This window comes from Apteryx rowi, unplaced genomic scaffold, assembly GCF_003343035.1.
Source record: "Apteryx rowi isolate R43461 unplaced genomic scaffold, aptRow1 scaffold_35, whole genome shotgun sequence".
Taxonomy (NCBI): domain Eukaryota; kingdom Metazoa; phylum Chordata; class Aves; order Apterygiformes; family Apterygidae; genus Apteryx; species Apteryx rowi.
Window position 1 is genome coordinate 1,575,896 of NW_020449974.1, and position 24,367 is coordinate 1,600,262.

Genomic DNA, 24,367 nt, shown 5'->3' on the forward strand with positions numbered 1-24,367 from the left:
TTTCAGAGTATTATCTGACTGAAAAATACAGAGGTACCCTATTAGTTTTTAAATAATCCTGCGTTTCATAGCTATGCAGGAGTTGCCTGCAATTTTTTTTCTGGTAGCTCCTCTGCTTTTGATCTGAATTTGAGTGCCAGTATCCAAGCACCTGGTATAGTGCATGAAGCCTTGTGCTGTTCTAGCTGTAGCACTGAAGCCGTTTATGCTGCTATTACAGTTCATAGGACTCTTAGTTGAAATCTTGTCCTGAAGGTCTCCACAAAGCCTGTTTGAGGTTTTATAGTTGTTTTAAAAAATCACTTTCGAAGTTCAACATCTGTGAATCTTGACTGCGTCCTAAACTATTGGTGCAAGTTTGCTGGCAAAGGGTCACTGCTTATTCTCAGAATGTCTCGCCTTTAAATATTGCTGTTAGTCGTTAGCGGTTGGCTTTTATGCCTTGTGAATACAGTGTTTCTCGGTCAGAGTGGCATTGGTTTAAAAACTGTATTTACCATCCTTTCCGATTACTTGTAGATGTGCAGAAGACAATCGTCGGCCAGTGTATCGGAGGGCTGCTTTATGCGCTGTTTTCAGGGCAACCTTTAGTTGTACTCCTAACTACAGCTCCTTTAGCACTCTACATTAATGGTAAGTTTACTGAATGCATACATTGGGGGCTGGTGTGATTGTAATCAGTGGAATGGGACTTTGTACACAAAAGTGCAATCCTGTGAGAGCTTTAGTTGCTTTTTTAATAAATCGGGGCTGCTTCTGGTGCTGAGGGAGAAGGGAGGAATCTGATGCAGACTTAGTTAAAGAACATTGATTTCTAATGGAATCGTCTTGTACAGAAAAACAATTTCAGGGGAATAAGCACTTCTGCTTCAGGGAGGAAACTTTTCATCTGGTTTTCTTGTGTGGCTGTATTTAACCACCTTGAGGATAAGAGCCTTGAAACAAGGATTCCTTATTGGTCTAATAAGGTGTGATAGGTGGATTTCCAGCTGTGGTTGCAAGCTGAGTTTTGTGAGCCGGAGGTATAAAGGAGCAAACTTCAATTAATATCTCTAGAAAGTCAGATGAGCTCTGGCTAGTTTGGGAGCTTTAAGACATGAGCTCTTAGCCAGCAATGCAATGACTGGTTGCGTGCAGTGCAAAAACAGATATGAAAATCCCTGATCAACAGCACCATGAAATATCAGTAGGTCCAGTAAGGCAAATTCCAGGAGTTGATTTCATGGACTTGCTCCCTAGAAGAGATGCTCTGAGCAGCATGGGAGGGTATTTTCCAAGTGCTTGTCACCCTGTCTTTAGGGGTGGGGAAAAAAATCTGTTTGGATTGGTCCAGTGTCTGTTTCGTGCACGCAGGCGCAAGGAAAATGTGTGGGGTCTGGCTGGCATTACTCTATCACAAGCCTTATTCAGTGCTCAGGATGATTCCAGACTCTGGTTTGCTTATATCCATTGAATAGGTTGGTGCAGCAGGGCTCAGTCTTAAAATGGTTCTTTTTGCCATCAAATAGATAGGAATCTCGGGATGGTCATGACAAAAGCTTAATCTGACATGTGAATGCTTCATTGTTTTTTGCAGTCATCCGAGGAATTTGTGATGACTACAACTTGGATTTTAGTGCTTTCTATGCCTGGATTGGACTGTGGAACAGCTTTTTCCTTGTGATGTACTCCCTCTTTAATTTCAGTCTTCTGATGAAGCTCTTTAAAAGGTAGCTATTTTCAAGAAGTCATATTTTGATCAGATTATTCAGAAAATGGAAAAATTATACATTCCAACAAGCTCTTTAATTATAAACTTGCTACAAAATGTATTTTACGAGATGAGGCTAGTATCATTTCAGCTTATTGTTCCAGCTCGAAAGAAGCTTTTAAAGATTCGCTGGGTTTTGTTTTCTGAGTTGGAGTCTAAAATTGGTGTATTTTCATGTCAGTGCATGAATATGCTGATTTCCTTAGAATGAAGTTGAATGCAGATTCTGCTAATAGCTATATTAATTCATGGGATTTTTCCACAGGTCAACAGAAGAAATTATTGCACTTTTTATATCCATCACGTTTGTGTTTGATGCCATCAAAGGCATTACTAAAGGTAAGTCTTGCAGTGGTGTTCTTCATTTCAGATATCTGCTTAACTTAGTTGTTAAAGGGAAACATGAGGCTGAAAATACATGTGATGCTTGCTTGTTCTGTGTTCATTCAGGGTCTTCTAGAAAAGATCAAAGTGCATGAGACTGAAGCAGCCTTGTGCCAGCAGTTTATTTGGATATGTGGAATTCCTATGAGCTCTAATATTCATTAGTTAAGATAAGGTCTTAAYTTACCAAATGGATAACCCATATTGATGGTGCTGTAAAAGTCTTTCCCTGATACTAATTTGTCCTGCTGACCCACCTGGGTTCTTGACCAAAAAATGCAGTCTGATTTAATGTGATCCATGCAGGTCAGACCTCTTTCCTTATCAGATTATTAAATCTGTGACCATATGCAGAGGGCAGTTGAGATGGGTTGAGATTACCCATTTTTATGAGCTCTGGAGACTTCTCCTGTAAGGCAGTGCAAAGATGGTGAGGCCTGCCAGCATGGTCCTAAAGCAATTCTGCCATTTCCAGCCACTCGGTTCCTATTTGTGGCTTAACTTCTGGATGTACACCTTTTGAGAACAAGTGGGGTTTAACGCACTAATCTCTGGCAACTTTCTGCCTTCTGATCAGGAATTGCAGGAGGTATATTTGAGGATAAAAGCCTTTAGCAGAAATGGCATGCAGATGGCAGTCTTTCTGCTCATCCTGACAAGGAATTGGTTGAGTCTGCCTTCCTTGTTTTATGATCAATTGTCCAAAAGCCCAATGTCTGGGCTATGTCCTGGAGTCCTTCATGACATACCTAACCATGCTGAACAAAACCTTCATTTTTCCAGATCATCGGACTTGGCTCTTTATGGTGCCTTGCATGCAAAGAGAACACCTTCAAAGAGAAGGTTTAACACTGCAAAGCAGTTTTAAGTGAGATGTTTCCTGACTTTATTGAGCATCCTTAATTGGCTTCTTGGGAATATGCTTTAATTGTGCAATCAGTGTTTTTCCCTGCAGAACACCTGTGTTTTTCCAAATATCTTTCCCAGACAAAGCCTGGAGAAGGAGAAACTGTTCTGCAATGTTTTGCCTTCTCAGTGCTCAATACGTAGTTCTGTTTACTTGGTGTGTGCTGTTAGTGCCCTGTTCTGGATGCACTGAACCATTTCCCTGGGGCGCTGAGGTGTTGCTCACCAAAATATTCAAGGGCTCTAAAAATTATAGAAGGTCACAGCACTTTTGTGAAGTAGAGAGATGCCTTCCTGTAGTGTGGCCCTGGGATGCAGGTTAAAGGCACAAAGCATCCATTGATCTTGGCTGCCAGACTTTCAGGAGTATATATGTAATACTTTGAGTATTGCAGTGGGGATGGGAGAGGAGCCTGGAAGTAACTAGTGTAATTCTCCCTTGTACTCGGGCAGGGCTCAGTTTATAGGGAACAGTGGTAATAGGTCAATGCTTTGCTTGTTTGCCATCTCTCATTGACCTGAGCTGCGTATGTGTGTTCAATATATCAACAAATGAAACCTCAGGTCAAACTGGGTCTTCAGAGACAGATGGGTGCAGATGCTGGCAGGCCTAGGGTTTATCCCAAATGATTTGCCCAGTGTCATGTGAGAGTTGCATGGTAGAGATGGAGACAGAACTTGGTTCTTCGGGCCATTTTTGCCAAGGGACTTGCCCTTAACATTGAGGAGCTGTTTCTCCTCTGACAATATCCTGCCTTGCCAACTGACTGTGCACCTGCTGACTTCTCAAGTGATCAGTGTCTCCGTGGTGTGCTGCCTACTCAGGGCAGCAAATGTGGTAGGGCTCAAGCAGCAAAATGCTGGGGGAGCCCAGGATGGCAGAAGGAGGACTTTGAAACCCTTTAGGTGCTCATATTTAAACAGAAAAGGCCAATGACACCCATGGAGCAGACAGGGCTGAAGGACTGGGAGCCAAACAATCTAGCTGTCCAATGCAGCCTCCTACAACTGGTTTCCCCATGGCCCCAAGCAGTGCTCCCATCTTTTTTTTTTTCCTTCTGCTCCTGTTTTGTAGCAGAAGGTAATGCTTGCTGCTGCTGTCGCCTCTTCCCACTCAGAACTTGAGCAGTTAGAGGAGAAAGCTGTGTACCTTCTCCACGCTGTCAGATGGCATCCCATTAGCAGCTAGCCAGCTGATGGTGAGGTTCAGACTTCCTTAGCAGTGCCGGGGGCATGCTGCTCTCGGATATGTTTTCCTCAGTTTGTTCATAGCATCGGTCTGCAAAGTACCCGTGCATGTGCAGGAAAGGAGGGGGAAGGGATGCAATATCGTACAGAGGAATTTGGATATGTGTATTCTCGCTCTCCCAGTGACACTTTGTTTTCGGCTTGTGGCCCAGCCACCTAAGCTGTGTTTGTTTGATCTTGACATCTGCACTCTACAGGAAACAGCTATGAACTGGCTGAAGCAAACAACACAAGTTAATATTGTTGGAGGGAACTTGAATGCACACTATGCTTGAGGATGGCTGTGTTTCAGGGAGAGTACTACCTGCTTTGCAGCCCTCTCTGAACTTGGGCAATAAGAGTCACTTATATTTTTTCTTAAATAACAGAAAGCTAAAAAACTGAATCTGCAGGAATTTAATATTTTAATAGAAACTCTTTAGTGCAGGACAAAGGTCCTTCCTAGCCATCTTGACACATTCTCGTTGCAGTAACTAAAATAAAACGGTAACTAAGTTGGAAAGTTTTCCCCAGATCAGGACTGAGTGGAGCAACCTACCTGGTTTCGAAGTGGTGTGAATTGAGTTGTAGACTGAAATGTAGTGTATGTAGCTCTAGTCAGGCCTAAATGCAGTACACCAAAGATGTGCTCAGTCCTAAATCTCTCTTTTCTGGACTGCTTGAAGTGGGGAGTTCAGAAACCCCAAAAGAATCAAAACTGTTTTTATTCATTTGAATTCAAATCTAAATACAAAGGCATGAAAATTTATCCTGTATAGCTGGACAGTAGTGTGTGCTGTCAGTTTATCGTACGCTCAGCAATTGTGCATGTCTTTGAACTTAGTAATGCTTAGGAGCAGCTGAGACAGTGAATAGGTTTTTAGCCCTGGCCATCTGTTAATCCCCAGGAAATACCCCCATTACTGTTGTTTTTTGATATGACAAGTGTCCTTTAATGTTCAGAGCAGGAAACTGCAAATCCTCCAGCAACCTGCTTTATGCTGGCGCGTGGGTCACGGCAGTGACCGCGCAGTGCTCTGCGCCTCAGCTTACCTTTCTGCACACTAGGCGTGGGGGTACTGCTTGKTTGGACACAGCTGTGAGGATGCAGGGAGGAAATAACAGCACGGCCTCGTCCGTGTCACGCGATACAGAATATACACGGTGCTAACGGAGTTTATAATGGGATCGTTCCTCGCTGGGGGAAGCTTTCTCATGATTAAAAACGCAATTATCTCCTCATTTCTAGCTGCCTCTGAGAGCAGATTGAAAAGGTAAAGCCTGAACCATGAACATTCCTCAAATTTATGTGCAAAGGTATTGAATGTGAAGTGACAGGTCTCTTCTATTGTGGCTTTAATGCCCTATTGACCCCATCCGTTTGGTGAATGTCTAGACTACTTTAAAAAACAGAGATGGTACAAGAGGGCCGTAAGAAGGGTTTTTACTGTTGTTTAGCCACTCTGACACTTTAACATAGCATATTTTACATCAGGATGAGATCCACACTGGTAGTAATCCAAACTCTGTGGCTCTGCCAAATCAAAGCTGTCTGCAAATATCAGTTGTGCTTTGCAAGAATGTTTAGACTTAGTTTTGCCTGTTTTCCCTGTAGTTGCTGACGGGAAGGGTGAGGGGATTGGGGTTTTCAGAAGCTGGATGGAGGGAGGGGGTGTTTAACCAGGAGCATTACAGTCTGAGTTTCAGATTCCTGGACTTTTGCCTAAAGAGGACAATCGTGGCAAAAGTTTGAGTTTCCCCCTCTGCAACGCTTGAAGGGATATCTTCACTAAAGCAAAGAAAGCTTAAAAACTGCAAAGCTCAGACATGCTTTTTTCCTACCTCTTGTGTCTTCCCGTTGGTGTGCAGGAGAGGGAATGCTGCCTGCTCCTATCTGATCTCACAGCCCTGCTGTACCAATGCTGCAAAGCTCAACTCGCATCTTTTGGATGCGCTTGTTCCTTGTGGCACCTCAGGTTCCTCTTTCCCAAAAGAGTTGAAACCATCCCAATGACACTTATGTATACTTGGAGCTATTCAGTGCCATAGAAATGGGAATGCAACAGATATTTACACTTTAAATGCTCACAAATGAGAGTGTATTTGCACAACTGTTAATTGTTTGTATAAATGACTGAGTTAATCTAATGTGTTTATGGACAGTTCCAGAGGCATTACTGAGTCTTTTACAGGTTAACTTTAGATGCTATGTAACTCTGACTATTTGCAGTGTAAATTTAAATGTTCTGCCAGGTTTTGCATATCATAAACACTAAATTATCTTTAAAATCTGGACCAGCCTCAGAAGAAAAGTTATTACTGTGCATTGTATAGTCCACTTAAGGATCTGGGCAGCTTACCTGTTCTTATTTTTTCAGAGATTCTGATGTGATTTGTTTAGCAGGCTGTAGAAAGGACCTGTTTTACTTAAACTTGTACTTCAGAGCAGTAATTCCAGTGCTGGGGACAAAGTCATATAAATAATGAGCACTGTAAACCTTTGCAGTTCAAAACTGGTGCTTAAGGTCAGTGCAACTTTTACCTGTTAAAGTAACTGAAAAATAAATTTGTAAAGYGCTGGCTTTGTAAAAGAAACGACTCTCCTGAGTTTTTACTGGTTTGAGGGGTAGAGCTATAAACCTGGTAAAGCTGAACGTTAATAGTACTGCATGATCAAGCAAGAAAGAACCACATTATTTTAGTTGCTTTGATTGTCACAAACCTATCCTAATGCTTGCCTGTTGGTTGTTTGTACAGTTTTTAAGAAATATTACTACCATGGGCGCACAGGAGACAGTTATTTGGAAAAAGCACGAATTGATGCTATTCCAAGCCTCGGCATCAATACCACCTTCTTGATGAATTCATCAGTGAGCAGATCCATGTCCCTAGAGAATCAAACAGGCAGTCATGATGTGCATTATGGACGTGAAACTGCCGTCCTTAGTATCATGTTGATGTTGGGTACCCTTTGGCTTGGTCATACGCTCTATCAGTTTAAGAAAAGGTGAGTTACTTTAGTCTTAGAGCTCAGAATACTGATTATTTCATATAACCCATGAGAAATTACTAGTGGTTCAGACTCTAATTTTGGACCCCAGTGCAATCAGGTGGAACTTTTCCATTAGCTGAGATGGAAGCCAAAGCCAGAGATGAACTTGGCTGGCCACCTGACAACTGTTAGTAGCAGAACAAAATGTCCAGCCACTGGAAGATGTCCTTCTATATTTGTTTTGGTGTCACAAGTGTTTTCTAGAAAGCTTTGAGTGAACCATATTTTTCACATCGGAACTCTTGTACCTTTCCCTAATTAGGCATTGATTCATTTTGGGGGGTGGGAGGGGGTAAGAGCAAAATCCACACTGATGTTGGAAGGTTTACTGGGAAGATACCTTCACTGTGCTCTTGGGAGTTGTGTGCCCAACCCTAATGTGGGTTTTACTCCCGTTGTCTTTAAAACTCTTCACTTGAAATGCTTGAGTAAGCAATTAAACAAAAGCGGGAATTAGGCACAAAAATACCCTGGTGCTGGAGGACTTTTTTCTAGCTTGCATTTTAGTTTCCTTTCTTTTGAGTTTTGCTTATACTTTCATCAACCTTCAAAGGCTAGATTCTAAAGAACTTGGGGCTGAATTAAAGACTTTAATTCTTTACTCCCAGCGTCTCTCTAGAATGGCAAGATTGGACTGAATACTCGTTTGTTAGTTTTAACAGTATCTGGTTTGAGCAGATGTGCCATCGGTGTGATGTTGATGAGGGTTTCTTTGTCTTCAAATTGCAGCCCGTATTTGCATGCAAGAGTCCGTGAAATTCTGTCTGACTGTGCCCTACCGATTTCGGTTCTGACTTTCTCTGTTGTGGGCTCCTATATCTTCAAGGAAATAGAAAGTAAGTTATCTTGTTGTTTTCTGAAATTCTGGGGGAAGGCGTATAAGGTGTATGAAAAAACTTCTTGGCAATGCTTTTTTTAATTAAAAAAAAAAAAATCTCAGCTCTTCTGTGTAATTTCCTAAATGCTGTGGTTTTTTTTAAGGCCCTGATTTCCTCAATATTAGATTTAAATCATTCAAAACCCTAATCAAATGGGGCTAAAAAAATTTTTCTCTGGAAAAATTATTCAAGCCTGTCTCTTCATTTCAATGTAATCTAACATATGTATCTCTCTTACAATAAAGAGGATCAACAATTTCTGGCGAAGAACAAACAGCAAGGTAATTAGTAGGCAGGAAGGGTTGCTGCCAGTTGTACAGACATAGGGTTGATGATCCCAGTCTGTCTTTGTCTCCACTTTACGTTTTCCTAATTTAGGTGAAACAGTGCAGAGCATCTGGGCAGTTCTAAGTTACACGAGGAAATCTAAAAATGATACACCATTCATTGGCCAAATAGATCAACTTTTCCATATCAGGAAGTGATAATGGGGACAGGAATTGCATTGTCCTGTGATGACGTGAATGGGTGATGTGAGGAAATGTATGGAAACAAAAAAAATTACTTTTTTCTGATGGTCATTCCATCCAGTTGGATTGTAAAATGATGCATGGCCATGTGCAATTTGTCCCTAGTGATGGATTTCTTCTACTGGCAGAAAGGGGCACATTTATACTGAAGTGCCTTGCACAGCTTTTGGATATGGGGAAGTCTTTAAAAATGCCTCTGTGAGTAAATTAACTGATCAGGAGGAGTCTACAGTTAGAATTAAGGATTTCTAATCTAAAAATACCTTACCTTACCTTGTGTGGGAAACAAATTTCCCTTTTGTTTCTCTCAAATATGTGCAACACCTCACTAGAACTAGCTGTAATCTGTCAAATCAGGATGGTATCCAAGTTTTAAGAGAGCAGAGGGATAAACCTTAAAAGCAAACAAAAGAAAAGGGAAGCTAGATGGGCCTATTTTCTGTGGCCTTCTGGCTCTCTCATGCCAGAGAACATCGCACCTTGTTTGCTGTGTTGATTTCCCCGTAGTTCATGGCATGGGTAAAACATGACTCAGCTCCATACTGATGGTTGGATAAGAAGGTGTAGCTTAACATCATTCCCCTCCTCTTTCCAGTGTCCAAATTTAACTACAACCCATCTGAGAGCTTGTTCGTGCTGGCCCCGGTCCGGTCTCTCTCCATCGGGTCCGTGATGAGTGCCATGGGGCTGGGATTCCTCCTCTCGATGCTGTTCTTCATAGAGCAGAACATCGTGGCCTCGCTCACAAACGCCCCGGAGAACAGGTAATGCTTTTGGCATGCCTCTCCCTCTACTGAGGGCAGGTCTTGAGCGTGTTCCCAGCACCACCGTTGCTGGTGTTCTTGGTAATCCAAACAGGTTGATATGGGATGGTGTTTGTGCCTCTGCATTGCTCAGTGGAAAATAGTATGGGTCTTTGTTTGCCATTTTTACTGCTGAAATCTAGTTGACTGAAAAGTCAAATTTGAAAAATGTGGCAGTATATAAATCTGGGGGAGGTGCCCGGTTCTGGTCTCTCCAGAGTGCTGTCTTATTCCAGGTCCTGCTGTGCTCAGTCTTCTGCTGCATGCTATTGGGAATAGTAATCAGCAGAGTCGAACATGTGTATGCTGCTATTACAGGAAAAAAAATAAATTTCATAGATTCAGAATACAATACATGATTCCACCAATCTAGTGTGATGAGTCAATGACAACTCTGCTAATATGGGAATTCTTTTTGCTGTTGTACTACTGTGTTTCCCCCTTTTCCTCCTCTAAATCCCCCTCCAAACTGATAGTGTTGTCCACAGCTAGTTTGGATCAGAAAAGATATTCAATGTCCATTCTTCAGAACTTCTCTTGTAGCAGATAATAGTAATTATCTTGTTTAACTCCCTGCCATGTCCAAAGGTTGGTAGTGTGGCAATGACTCAAAAATGCAGAATGTCAGTGAGCTGATCACCTCAGCCTCTTGTGGGAATGTTATGTAGATGTTTTGTATGCATGTACCTCCAGCTGTTTAGGGATTGTTTGACTGATGTAGTCACTTATATTGCTTTTGGAGTACAGAGAATTTCACATAAAAAGTCGGTCACCCGTACCAATGTCATAGGATCATGTGCTGCACTTGAACATCAGAAAAGAAGAGTTTGGAGCTGTTAGTTTGTGTCTAGTTCAGAAGATGGAAGCAGAGTAGAACAGTGTGTCTAATGTATTTTCACTTTTATCTGATAGGTCTGATTTATGTGCAAACTTGAGCCAAGATGTTACAGTGTAAAAATGTTCCCTTTGAAGTTTTTCTACCAACTGCGATCAGATATGGTATCAAGAATGAATATATATGACTTTTTTTCCAGGGAAACTACCATATCTCAGAGGATTTTTTCTTAATGCATGGGAGGGTTGTCTCCTTGCATAAACATACATTAGCACCCTCTGTGTTGTAGCTGAAGTTGCATTCAGTTGGGGGAGAGAAGACAAGCTCAGAACTTGGTTATACTACTTTGGTTTTCTTTGACCACTTGAATTTTCCTCTTATCTTGATTATATCCTTTTTAAGCAAAATGTTGCATAAGTCTGTAATATAAATAGGTCATCTTTTTCCTTACATGGATTTCTTTTAAACTTCTGTTTTCCCACTAGTATCCCACTAGAATATAAAATATTCTTTGTAGATTTTGTAATTTCTTTAAGTTATTCAGCATAATTCTTCATAATGCTGTAAATGGGTCTCAGCTTGTGCTTGATCAGATATCAGAGCATGGTTTTGTAGAGAAGAAAAGCTAGGACTTGACATCTTCTGTTTGTGGTATAATCACAGTATGAAAATATCGTGAGCCATCTGCAGTTGTAGTTCTGTATTAGCTATCTAAGCCAAATGGAAAGCATGCTTGTTAGTGTCCTACCAAATGTAGTGATTTCTTCCTGAAGAATGAATGAGGAAAAGATAATGCTTGCCCAAAGGTTCACTCATGTGCTTTGCTAAAGAATAATTAATGCAAAGCGCATGGGACTGTCAAAGGGAACGTTGGGTTGATTGGGCAGTGTGGATATAATCCAACATAAGGCAGCGCGGAGCTCTTGTTCTATATGTTGAGCTAGACGAGCTCAGTAGATCCCATCCATTTCTCAGAGCAGTTATATACAACACATGGTCAGTGTTACAAGACAGACCAAACAATATCCCAGGGGAACTAAAATGATGCTGGTGCTAGATGGAGGGCTTTATGTATAAAGGCCATGCATAAAGGGCAGACAGGGCAATCAAACAATAAGGGAATCCTCTGGGGATGCTGGAGATGCTTTTGCCCTGAGAAAGCAATGTGTGGGCTTGGGCTGTGCTTTCAAAGCATGAGCCAACACAGGAAGCATGTCTACAACCACACTGAATCCCACCCTTCCTGCCAGCATCTCTCAGCTTCAGAGAGGTTGCAATGTAGAGATCTCTCTGATCTAGTCACCCCATGGCCTCTTCTGTCAATGGAGGTGGACACTTCCTGCGGGGTCAGTCCTCTTGTTCTAAAACTGAATTCCACTCAAATTGTCTGTTGCCCAAGTTCTGCCATTTGAGATACCCTGGTTATTCCATAAGATCTCCTTTATGTCCCAGGTCATATTTTCTAGCCCCATGTGCCTCGTGTCCTATGTCATCTCGGATGGCTCACAGGTACTGCATAGGTACTGAGCTGAGCCTGCTTGAGTGGGATTAACCCACCTAAATGCTGCCTGAGCTCCTTTTCTAGTTGACTGTGCCTAAAGATCAATCCAGCTGATCCCTTGTGGYTGTTGCATCAGGGTGAGCTCAATTGCTTTCTGTGCCCTGATGTCCAGGGGCAGGAACAGGACTGTAGAACTTTAGCTTGGTTATCAAAGTCAGAGTTAAATCCTTCACCAGGGCTTTTCTAAACTTTGCTCAAAGCATCTGAGCAGTTGTTACCAGCTCGGCATGTTCATGAAGGGTACAGGCTTTGCACAAATGGCAAGGTTAAACTAGATGCACTGAAGTGTTAGCAGCCACTCTTTAAGACTCCTTACACAGTGAATGAGAAATGGCCAAGTCCTTGGTGAAGGCTGCTAACTTCCATCTCCCCTAACAAAGTGGGAAGCTATCCTATGTTCACCAAAGTTAGGAGCATGTCTCCTTGGTTGACTACCAAAGAGAAGATGAAGCTTAATGAATTCATATCCTATTTTCTTACCATGCAGTAATGCATAATTCTGGTGGATTACTCTGGTGTACCAAGCATGTGTTCAGCTGCTTCTGGAACTGCTTGTGGGGAAGGATGGAGATCAGGATCAAAAGCAAGAAGTCTGGGAAACTTCAGTGTCTGTAGTTTTGCAACCTATGCCCAGATTTCTAGCTACTGCCTGTGTGGACCCTGCCAGCAGATATACCTGTAGTATTTTGAGTGGATGCTGCAATAATTGTAGTGGCGAAATGCTGATGAAATTTTCATGGGCTGTTTTAGTGGGTTGCCTTTCTGCTCAGGATTGCTCTTTTGAGGAGATAGTCTTCTCCCAGAGCAGCTATCAAGTTTCACTACCTGTCACTTTCACGTAGTGTAGTCTATAAAGCAGGAGATGCATGAAATCATGCTGCATGTGGAACRCGCTTCAACATTTAGCGTTCAAGCTCAACTTCAGCAAGAGTGGCCCTGTTACTGTTAGAAGTGCTAAGAACTTCTGTTAACAAACTCTCTTTCAGGTTGGTGAAGGGAACAGCCTATCACTGGGACCTCCTCCTTGTTGCGCTGATCAACACGGGGCTGTCCATATTCGGCCTGCCGTGGATCCATGCTGCCTTCCCTCATTCTCCAATGCATGTCCGTGCTCTGGCCTACGTGGAGGAGAGGGTAGAAAATGGACACATCTATGAAACGTAAGTAAGAGCTGACGTGTCCACGGAGAAGACAGCAGGGTAAAGACGGACGTGGCGTTAAGTTGCTTTTTCCTGATGTGTGGATGAGACAGGCATAAATTTCATGTTGTAGGAACAGCCTCTGCTAACCCAGCCTGCAGCCGTTGAGCTGAGCCCGCCAATACAGCCATAGCTGGAGTGGAGGAAATGTCCTATAACCACAAAGCTGTCTAGCTCTGTCTTGGGCTTGATTTGTGGCTTCCTAATCCTTTGGGTACAGCGGGATATGTGGTCAAGAAGCCTGTCTCCTTGCAAAGACCTACAGCATGAAGGAGGAGGGGAAGATGCACTCAACAAAGCCATCTCAGCTAGCATAGCTTAGCCTGTGACCCAGCTTCATCCCACTTAACCAAGGCACCTGTTTTAGGAGAATACAAGTTTTTGCTCTTGTCAGTGGATGGAGGCACCCTGGGGTCAGTCAGCCCTCTCTGGTGCAACTTGCCTTCTGGAAGAGTGTTGGTTAAGGGACTTTTGCTAGGTTTCTCCCTGTGAAAGGCTGAGGAGATGCTTTAGCTAGGTTCTCACCAGATGTTCTCACCAGATCTTTCCAGATTCTCTTGCCAGAAAACATCCCATCTGATTCATTGCCTGAAACCTGTCTGGTGGTTATTACAAAGGGTAGGAAAAATGCAGCTTTATTTCAACGCATCCGTAGCATCTTTCACCACATTTCAGAAAGACAAAAGGCTTATTAAATAATTTTTTCCTGTTTTTAAACAAAAATGTCCAAAACCATGCTCAGGTCCTGCCTTTTTCTTTAAGAGCAGGCTTTTGCTGTTCTCAGAGTTGTCCAACACTTTTATCAGAGACCTATTTTTTTTAATAAAAAGGTCTCATTTCTCATGAAAACTCCTCCAGAATAGAGATTGTCTGGTCTGTTTGATCTCAGCACATTACACTTCAGTGCTTTTACCTCAGAAGTGGTAATTTCCACTTGCATTCCATTAGTTTTAATTATCCTGACTTTGTTTCCGTTTTCAGAGTTGTCACTTATCGAAAATGAGACTAAGTGGTCATTTACTTTGGGGGAATAGAGCTGGTCTGCCTTTTAATTTCAGTCTTGCCTTTATACTGTTCTCTGCCTGCTGACACAGTCCAGCTCGGCATGACTGCTTGTTGTCAGTGACAGGCTTCACCCATCACATCCAGGAACAGCTGAGCTCTGCTGTTCCTTGCAGTGCTTTTGCAGCCTTTTCCTGGGAGATCAGCCCCTTGCGCTGACGTTCCCATTAGTATTTGTTGGTATTAGAGAGGTTTTTCCATAATTATATCTGCCTTCAATAAATGCTAAACCCCACCTCAAAAAACCCTTTATAATTTGAGTTGCTTCAAGCAGCTCTGTAGGGTTTGAATTGCCATTGCTCCTGGTATCTGCAATTTGCTCCGAGATGCCTTTTCTCTTTGAGATAGAGAATTTACCCTTTGATACCCATGTGCCAAGCCTCCCTGCAATATCTTCTGTTGTTGGTGTTGTGGGGTTTTTTTGTACCTGGTGGCTCTTCCCCCCGCCCCATCTTGCCACCCACAGTCTTTATTCTGCACTCTGATTACTCCTCACTGACAAAGTACAGTTTCCTGCCTTTATGAAGGTCTGCCTTCTGCTCTTGTCCTCTGTTCCTTCCTCCAACTGCCCCAAAAAAGCGCAGGAGGTCTTTTTGGCCCTTGTTAATGTAGATTTGCCTCCGGTGATTATGCTTAAAAGGACGGAGGGATGCCCTGTCTAACCATGCTGAGTGTGTTACCTTACGGCACTGCTCTTGCTTTGCTGGAGGCAAGCAGGTACATAGATGAGTGCTCTGAACTGGATGTTGGGGGGGAGTAAAGAAGGGAGTCAGTATTCCTTCATTATTTGAGCTCCCTTTGAAATGCAAGCTACTTGTTCTCTGAACTATAAACAGGAGGCTCTGTGCAATGTTGTCATTTTTTTTTTTTCTTAGCCAGCTTTGCTGAAAGAGAAATGTACTGAAGCTCAATTAGAAAATCAAGCTGAGTTCTCTCAGCACTGGCTCCCTTGGAAGGCTCCTTTCCTGCACTCAGAAATCAAAGCACTCAGTGAGCATAATGACATAAACAAGAATAAAGATCTGTCACAAAGCAAAATTTTCTTCCCCCTCCCCCTGCAGAGTAACCATTTGAGTATGATGTGGGCTGACCTTGGAATCCCTAAATAGGCTGTTATTAGGCATATGTAGGAAGTCGGGAATGGCTAATCCCATGCTATCCGTATTTAAAGGATTCTGGGGGAAAATGAACCTAGATTAGGCTCTTTAATCTCCTGTAATTACTTCATTCCATTGCAGCACAAGCTTTCTGGAGCTGTTTCCTCAAGGGCCAAACCAGGTCTTGAACACATTTAAATTTTCGGGTTTCTTCTGTTGACTTAACATGACTGCCCTTTATGTCCTTACCCTGGAAATAAGAACAGTGGCAGACCCTATCACTCCCTCTTCTAACAGTAAGCTTGCTAAAATATCTTAAGAGAAGGGGCAAATTAAAAGACCAGTCTGAGAATGGAGGCTAGCCTGGGAACTTCACCTCAAAAAAAAAGTCAGTTATGAGCAATTGTATTGAAGTTCTGGTGAGATTCAGGCCACTTTAATAAGTAGCATTAGCAGGCATGGAAGCAGTAGTTGTAATACTTGTATGTGATCAAAAATTCTCCTGGGCTGTGTTTCCTCTGCCCCAAGAGATGACAGGTAAAAGAATTCATGAACTTCAAAATCCATTACCAAAGGGCTGCTACTCTGAGCTGTCCCATCCCTGCAGACTCGCATCTGGTGATTTCATGCCTAATATTGATCCTGAGTTCTTTGGTTTGCATCACTTCATTTGCGAGGAACCTAGTGGACTTGTGAATGCTCAGACTGATGCTTGCAGGTCATGAGCTTCCCCAGAAACGGCTTTGATTTCTGCCTCAAATGCTTCCTCTGTAGTTTGCACAATGATAAAGCTAGGGGAATTCTTGCTGTACCTGGGCAGCGCTAAATTAATCAGTGCAACCGTTCCCTTCTGTTTACTGTGTCATTTGAGAGGCTCTAAAAAGCAAAAGCCTGGTGGTTCTGCTAGCTCTGAAGTGGCTGGACTCTTCCTTATTAGGCTATCGGATTAGTCTGAGTTAGCCCAGCATTTGCACTTTAAGCTTGCTTGGCTCTGTCATCTCTGAGACTTCTGTTCTGCACTGATCCAGGCCTGGAGGCTGTGAAAATGATGCCAAATTCTATCCATCTGACTGAAGTCCTAATGCTTCCAGAGCTGGCAAGAATAATCTGCAGATAACACAATGGAAAGAACTGCTCGGCTCTCCCCCGGGTTCTCCAGGCATTGGCAGGAACCTCTGGACATCAGATCAGGGCAAAGCCTGTTTGGAAACAGAAAGCCTGTGGTTTCTGCTATTTAAATCTACCTGGGGGGTGGAGGGGGTGGGGGTTATTTAGAGGTTAATACCTCCAGTGTCTCTTCTATGCCTCTTCTCTTGGTAACACTGGATAATGTGTATAATTTTCTCCATTACTCACCAAGGAATTTAAATGTTGTCCTCAGGACTTTGCACTCTGTTTGCAATGTTTGACTGCTATTGCTTAGGTCTTTTGACTGATAGTGTTAGTTCTACCGCGTTATCCAAATCCTGAAAGAAAGCCTTTAGGCTGTTACCCTTTCTCTCTAAATAGAGGAGGTGTGGAAGACTCCTTCATCTGTTTCCCCACAACTTCATTACATTCTTTAATGTACAACTATGAGAGATCTGAAGTTCAACCTGACCTTGCTATAAGCAGGACTCTGAAAAACTTAATGTTGAAAGAATTTAACGCAAGCGGCTGGCAGTCGTCTTTAGGACAGAAGGGATTATGAAGTCCCAGCACTGCGTACATAAAAGAAAATATGTTCTGTTGGATCTTAAGACTGGCTSCTGTGTTAATCTGGGTATCTTGCATAGAAGTTAATTTGGAATATGAGGTTTCATATCCAGGGGATGAAACCACTAGATGTTACTAAAGCAGCCCGTGAACAAGCATGTTTCTACTGATATAGGGGGATTTGCTCACTAGAGATTATCCACTGAATTGGTGGATTTATTTTCTCAGAGTTATGTACAAGAAACCCCCTTTTTTGTATTTGTGGTAGCCTTGAGAGATAAGGCTTTTCTTTCTTCCTCCTGTTTCTGGTAGTTTTCTCAAACTAGAATGAGATGCTCACAAGTTTAGTTGAAATTAAAAAATGGAAAACAACAATCATCCCCACCCCCAGAGTAGACTCTGAAAGTTGCTGCATGATTTTCTGACAGTCTCTTTTTCCCCTCCAGGGTTTAAAAAAATAATAATAATAATATCAATCTGTGGTCTGTCAACTCTGGAAAAATTGCATTAATTAATTACATGTTTTGCATGGTAAYAGGCAATTTGCAGCACAATTGCTATAATCCACAGCAGAATTAAATTTCTAACTCCCTGCATAGTGGTCTTGGCATTCCCCCCATATAAACAGGGAGATCCTCGCACACATCAAAAATGCTGACTCTTTGTCAAGAGTGCAGACTTTTTTTTTTAAACAAGGAGTTCTTTGACTTCCATGGAAGTCAATGAGCTTTCTTTTGGATAAAAGCCAATTGTATATGCATTGGGTAAATCAAGGAAAGGATTAATGCTCAGAAAGCGGATTTTTGTGTCTGTGGGTTCTTTTTTTCCCCTCCTCCCCAGTGTGCTAAACTGAATCAGTTTGAGGGTRGTATAGTTCAGGATAGGATCTGTGCAGTTTTGGAGAAAATAGGAGAAGAGAAGGGGAGTTTGGCATTGTTGCAGGGGGATATTATTGTTTGCAAACAGAATAGTTGAAGATGGCTACGCAGTGTAGTCATAGCAAGCGAACCTTACTGCACATTTGTCATTGCCCAAGTCTCGGTTTCTTACCGCTCCAATGGTTTCTTGTCAGAGGTCCTCAACTCCAGGAGAGTAACCTTGAGAGGCGTCCCAGTTCAAGGRGAGATTCACCGCYGTGCAGCCTGCTGCTGTGCRGGAGAGCTCAAGGGGCTCTAGGCTGCAGCGTTATTTATGGACACGGGGTTTGACTCATGGTCATACAATATTTGGTGTGGAGATGTACCTTTTTTTGCAGACCTCATGCMGTGTTGGGGAAAATACCCCTTTTTGATGATCTCCTGCCTATTTCTGGCCTTGCCATTTGCAACCAGTATTGCCTAGTTCCTTTTGGTCAGCTCTGGGTGCTGTCAGTTATTTGTGGTCAGCTGGGGCCCAAGATAAGGGGGTGGGGGTGGTTGTGCTCTGCCACACTTTGGGCCCAAGATGGGGGCAGGGAGGGGGTAGTTGTGCTCTGCCACAGGCATTTTTCCAGCTGCTGTTTGAGTTGTGGATTAAGTGTCTGGCCTGGGTCCAAGAGAGCTCTGCCTTCTCAGTGTCAGCACAGGGCCAGAAATGCTGATCTCAGTGCAGTAGACATGAGCTGTCCTTTATGGGTGGCATGTGTCCTGGATAGCCTCAGAGCTATAAGCACAGTACTTGATTATTAGCCTCACCTTGTTCCTATCCTCTTGCCTCCAGGATTGTGAGTGTGAAGGAGACCCGACTGACGAGCCTAGTGGCCAACTTCTTGGTTGGCCTCTCGTTCCTGCTCCTCCCTTTCCCTCTTCAGTGGATCCCGAAACCAGTCCTCTACGGCCTCTTCTTATACATCGCGCTGACTTCCATCGATGGGAACCAGCTCTTTGAGAGGGTGGCTCTCCTGCTGAAAGAACAGGTACATGGGTTGGGGTGCCCTATGACCCTCAGTCCAACAAGGAGCTAATGCTGGGAGCTGGTGGTGCTGGGAACAGGCTTACCCCTGAAGTCACATTCCTGGGAGGCTGATTTCCACCTGCTACCTGCACCTTGCGTATCGCTTTCCTCTTTCTGTGCAGAGAGGAAGTGAAACTTGATGTCTCTAGTTTAGCTTGGCTGCCCCTGAGATATGAGCAAGAAAATGCTCAGAAACATAGAAAGAAATATAACATATGTCGTGTTAAAGCAGACAAATGAGTGAGAAAATAATGCAATGTTAACAACCAGAAATGGTACGGTTATTGGGTTTAAAAAAAAAAGTGGTAGCTGAGGTAGCTGAACTGTTCATAGAAACACACTGCCTCTTTTTTCGCTCAAATTCTGCATAAGCTGTTTTCTGCATTTTCTTGCCTTGAAAGCTTTGGGGTTTTCTTGTTCAGAGCACTGTCTCAGATAATCCTTCTTTTTTCAGTCTGCTCACAAGACCTCTGGAGCCCCTTTCTCCAGCAGGCAAAGATGAGTGAGCAAGAATAGCTGCCTGCAATGGAGACATCCCCTAAACTGTATAGAATACAAACCAAAAATACATTCAAACAATGACTTTAAAAAAGTGCTGTTGCCTGCTGAATGTAGTGTTTTTGTAAGTCTTAAATCCACTGTGATTTCTGTCAGCTGCAGAGCATGTGCACCTTATTAAAAAATGTCAGCAAATGGTGATCTATTTTTTTCCCAAACAAAGCTTCAGAACAGGTTATTTCTTTGTCTTCCAGTTTCATTTTTGACTTGTGTTAAATTCTACATGACAGTTTTAAAGTCAAAACAAAATGACTTGCATTACTGAAACCCTTCTGATGTGGGATGAAAACAAATCTGGAAGATCTGCTTTTGAGCCATCCCTATTACAAGTGCAGAGAAGGCATTAATTTGCAGTGTAGGCGGTATCTGGGAGCAATAATGAGTCTCCAGCTCACCTTCTGTTATGTAACAGAGGTCAAGGGCTTAAGCCCAACATTTGGCTCTGCACCTCTGCTAATCTTTCTTGATCTCTAATATTACATCCCAGTGGTTAGAACTGAAATCTGAGGAAAGATTACATTTGTCATGTCAATTTTTGAATGAAGAATGAATAGTTACTGGTGTACATGGAATATTACTTCTGGTTTTAGTACAAATTATGCTTGGAATTTTCCAAGCTTCAGTTTGGAAAATTAAAAAAATATTCTCAGATATGGATCTCTCCCCTTTCTGGAAACCTTTTAATGAGTCATGACACAATCTGAAATCCATCGAGTCTGTATCAGTGCCAGCAGACAGTCGCTCATACTCTTCATTGATGTATAGACAGTGAGTCAAAGCCTGTGCTCAGACATGAGCCAGTAACTGTCAGAAGAAACCACGAGCAATATTTAGCCTATTAATGTCAATTTTTTCCCCTCTTTCTCAAAAATGAGTGGCTTGGATGAGTATAAGCAATCTGAGTACAGCCTCTCCTATCATCTCCTGAATTCCTTCCTGTGCAGTTCCCCTCCAAGGGTTCAGGCGGGATAACAGACCATGAGTGTGAGTATTGGGTCTGATCAGCAGAGGTCAAAAGGCTATGAAATAACGAGGAGTTGGTTTCTCTACCTGAAACCCATCTAGCTGTCGCAACATCCAACACATCTGCTTACCATCACCCCCCTACAGGCGCTTCATGTGTTGCTGCAAAGCCCTGATAATCCTTCTCAGGGGAATCTCATTACTGTGTTTATCAAGATGATTTTCTTGTACTCCAGACACTCCCAAGGCAATCTTAGTTGCGTGGTGTGGGTGGTTCTTCCCCCAGGTTTCTAGTGCCCAGTCATCTTCTGTGTGTTGTTGCCAATGCTGCGGTTTAGGGCACTTGCTTTAACTCTCTAAACCCTGTGTTCAATGGCTGAACCTAACAAGGACTGTGATGTTGACGCACAAAGTGTGTGCGTGTAAATCCGACATCCTTAAAACCCTTGTATTCAAAAGCCTGCACTGTATCCTGCAGTCATGAGTCCGAGTTGCTCTAACATGTAATTCTTCTCTTCCTAGACTGCTTATCCTCCGACACATTACATCCGCAGAGTGCCCCAGAGGAAGATCCACTATTTCACAGGCTTGCAGGTCCTGCAGCTCCTCATCCTCTGTGGGTTYGGCATGTCACCATTGCCCTACATGAAGATGATCTTCCCACTCATCATGATAGGAATGATCCCAATCAGGTATGAAGCTCTTTATGGCAGTCTGGCTACATTTTGCCAGTGTCCCTTACTTTTTGTCTTCATGGCTGGACTGCAGGTAGTTTGAGCAGTCCCAAAAGGACACTTGGTAGTTTTCTGAGTAATCATATTCTGGAAGTGGGTGATGGTGACCTTCACTGAACTTCCCTGCTCTTCATCAGCTTCTCTGGCTTGAGGAAGCATAAGGCAGAGCCTGTGGTCTCACCGATGCTGGGCTGTGCAAAGGGATGTGAGCTGGCAGGTACTGCTCTCTTTCAGCTAGCAGAAAGGCAAATAGGCCTTCTGTTGCAGTGCTTCCAAGATGTTTGTTTTTCCTGGGAAGCTGCAGTCTGAGCCTCCTCTCTAGGTGTTTGATCATGTTCCTTCTTGGTTTGCAAACGAGCTTTCTAGGATCTGTACTCAGAGCAGAACTAGGCACTTTATGCCATGTGAATGTAAGGGAGGGATCACTACCTCTTACATGGGGCTGTACTGGGATGTAGTGACCTTGCAGAACTCCTGCACTGCTGAGTACCATAGCAAATGATCACAGTTAGGTCAAATTGGCCACGTTTAGCCTTAAAATATATCCCCTGTAAAACTGGGAGGATCCTGCAATATCTTGCAGTGTTGGGAGAAAGTCACTGAGAAATTACATTATCTTGTTCCTGAATGTTCATTAGACAATGACTGCCCATCATTCTCCAGTTAAATCATTCATGCTCTCCATCCTTTGGATATAATGAGAAGCCATAATAAGATCTTGGAAAGAGCAGATCTGTTTCTAGCTCACTTGATTATTTTTAGGCCAGTATAGCATCCAGTGATATCTGGTTGTCTTCAAACTTGCAATCCCAGTCTTTCCATCTGATCTGAAAGTTCAGGGCTATTGATGTGATAATCTTCAAAGGCAGTTATTGTAAAGTTTTCCTTGGGTGGTGAAGGTGGGTCTAGCTCTTTCCAAAACAAAAGCACATGTCAAAACTACCATGGCTTCCAACTGGATCAGGTTAGAGCTAATTGGGCTAGGGCTTTACAGATGAATATCTGGGGGGGGGGACCTGTGACTTAATCATCTAAATATCCATTAGCAACAAAACTTGGTCCCAAGTATCTATATTGTTCTTGCCATTCCTTTATTTTTTGCTTTTCTGCGAGACAAGAAGTTACTCTCTTGGCCAAAGCTTGTAGAAAAATCTCTGAGCAAGGCAGCAGCAGAAAGCATGAGGATTTCCAGGGGAGCTGGTGGGGAGAATTGTCCTGCTGTTGCAAGACATTTTTGACGCTAGGATGGGGGACCTTGTGGTCTGGCAGTGGGACTGACTCCCCTTTGTGCAGAGCTATCCAAAGGGTGAATTTAGATATAGGAGCAACAGAGTTGGCATTCTGGGTAACAGGATTCAGCTGGGTATCTTTGCTGTTCTGAGACTTTTTTAATTCAAGGACAGAGAACTAGAAGCATCTTTAAAACCATACCAATATGCTTTGCAAGCCATAAACAAAATCTTGGAACACATCAAAGTGATGATTCCTATGGTGGTAGTCACTCACCCACCCTTCACTTAACCACTTGTCCCAAGTGATGCTTAAATGGCTGGTAAACACTTGGGTTGTGTGCAGTGGTGGATGACTGACTCTTGTAGGAATTGCAGATCTCCAAACAGCAGCCCAATAAAGCAAAGCTGTGTTTTCCAAACATTCAAGTATTGGACATAATATAAGAGGCTAAGTTAGTGTGGAGAGTGCTGTGTCAAAGAACCTGATTCTGTGACAGCAACTAGATTATTCAGTAGTGCCAATATGTCTTTTTTGAACAAATAAGATGCTATCAGCTCTTTGTTGCCAACTTGCTCTTCTTTCCTGAGCAAGCTTTTCTACTGCCTGGATAATCAGCCCTGCTGCTGCAGGGACGACATGATGCATGCTACTTAGCACAATATAAAAATATGCCTTCAGCTTCCCTTTGTTCTGACTTCTGCTACTTTTGTGTAGTGTCTTTGGGCTTCAGCTGAGAAGGCAGCACCACGATACAAGGCACTGTAGCTAATAATGACCCTTCCACAAGGATTTGGTGCTTTAAATAGATAAGGCAGAGCAGAAGAGATGAAATGAGGGACCATCTTTTTCCACTTGTGTAATGTCAACATGAAAGATACTGGATTTCAAAGACTTCTCATTATTGAAGTAGAACAGCCTGTTAGGAGGAAATGTGATCTCTACAGGTATCCCCAATTCCTGCCTTTAATTCAGAGCTTTGGGGTGACTAGTTTTGGGTTTCTCTCTAATCCCTGCTCCAAGGAGTATTTTTAATGTTCAGAGAAGTGGGGGGAAATACATTCTTTTCAAGTTCTTCCTATGGTGCTCTAATCATTGTTTCATGACAGATCAATCTGAGGCGATTCTGGCATTGCTCAGTAGCAAGTGCTGTTTGAGATCTCTTTTCCAGTATTAAAAAGGCTCTTCCAAGTCTTAAACTGGCTTTCTAGTACTTTGTCTTGTTTCAACAGCTGAAGAACTTCCTTGTTATGCAAACGAAGTGTCAAACTATAAATATGCAGTGGGAATTAATAAGGAGAGCAATTTTATAGCATACTGTTATAGTGCTTTGCCTTTCTCACCCAAATACATTATGTCATGAGGGTGTTCTCGCAAAAAACAAAAGAGAATTGCTGTCCTCATAAACCAATGAAAGCCAGATGCACCAGGTAGGGATGGAGCTTTGCCAGCAGCTGGAGGGCTGAATGTCACAGCCCTGCTTAGCCTTTTGCAGTGATCTCAAGTCTTGCTGATGCGTTTCCACTTCTCAAAAGGCTGCAGAGCTCCTGGGTGCTTATTAAAATGTCCTTGTTATGGGGAGAACTGGAAGAAGTGACTCTGGGGTACCCGAAGGACTGAGAAGCTGTAAGGCAAATAACCTTCATATCATGGCCTTTGAGCCAGCCTTGTAACTTTGGGGGGAGGGTTTTTCCTGTGAGCTCTGAATGCCTGGTATTGGCAGTGTCATAGTGAGAGTGCAAGGCTGTGCTGGGTAAGATTTGTGGGGGGGGAAATTACAGGGAGAGCGTTGAAGAAATTAGAAGCTGCTTACAAATGGCAATTCTTGTCCAAGTAACCTATCTGTGCACCAGTTGGGGACAACGGGAAGGTAGCTATCTATGTGCCCTGTACAAAGCAGGAGCATAGCTGTGGGTCAAGTGAGACTGTACATTTTTGGTACTTCCTTCAAGACCACCTTGTAATAGTGCC

The 24,367-nt window shown here is 42.9% G+C and overlaps 1 protein-coding gene across 3 annotated transcripts in view; it reads left to right on the plus strand.

The window, feature by feature from the left end:
* The window catches only part of SLC4A11 (solute carrier family 4 member 11), a 100,156-nt gene that overhangs the window by 74,110 nt on the left and 1,679 nt on the right, over window positions 1–24,367 (plus strand). For all 3 annotated transcript variants that reach the window (XM_026072776.1, XM_026072777.1, XM_026072778.1), the window contains 9 exons: window positions 520–633; window positions 1,577–1,709; window positions 2,016–2,089; window positions 7,025–7,274; window positions 8,049–8,155; window positions 9,323–9,491; window positions 12,913–13,086; window positions 18,678–18,873; window positions 20,955–21,124. In XM_026072776.1, coding sequence (XP_025928561.1) covers window positions 520–633; window positions 1,577–1,709; window positions 2,016–2,089; window positions 7,025–7,274; window positions 8,049–8,155; window positions 9,323–9,491; window positions 12,913–13,086; window positions 18,678–18,873; window positions 20,955–21,124 — 1,387 coding nt within the window. The remainder of the gene's footprint in view (window positions 1–519; window positions 634–1,576; window positions 1,710–2,015; window positions 2,090–7,024; window positions 7,275–8,048; window positions 8,156–9,322; window positions 9,492–12,912; window positions 13,087–18,677; window positions 18,874–20,954; window positions 21,125–24,367) is intronic.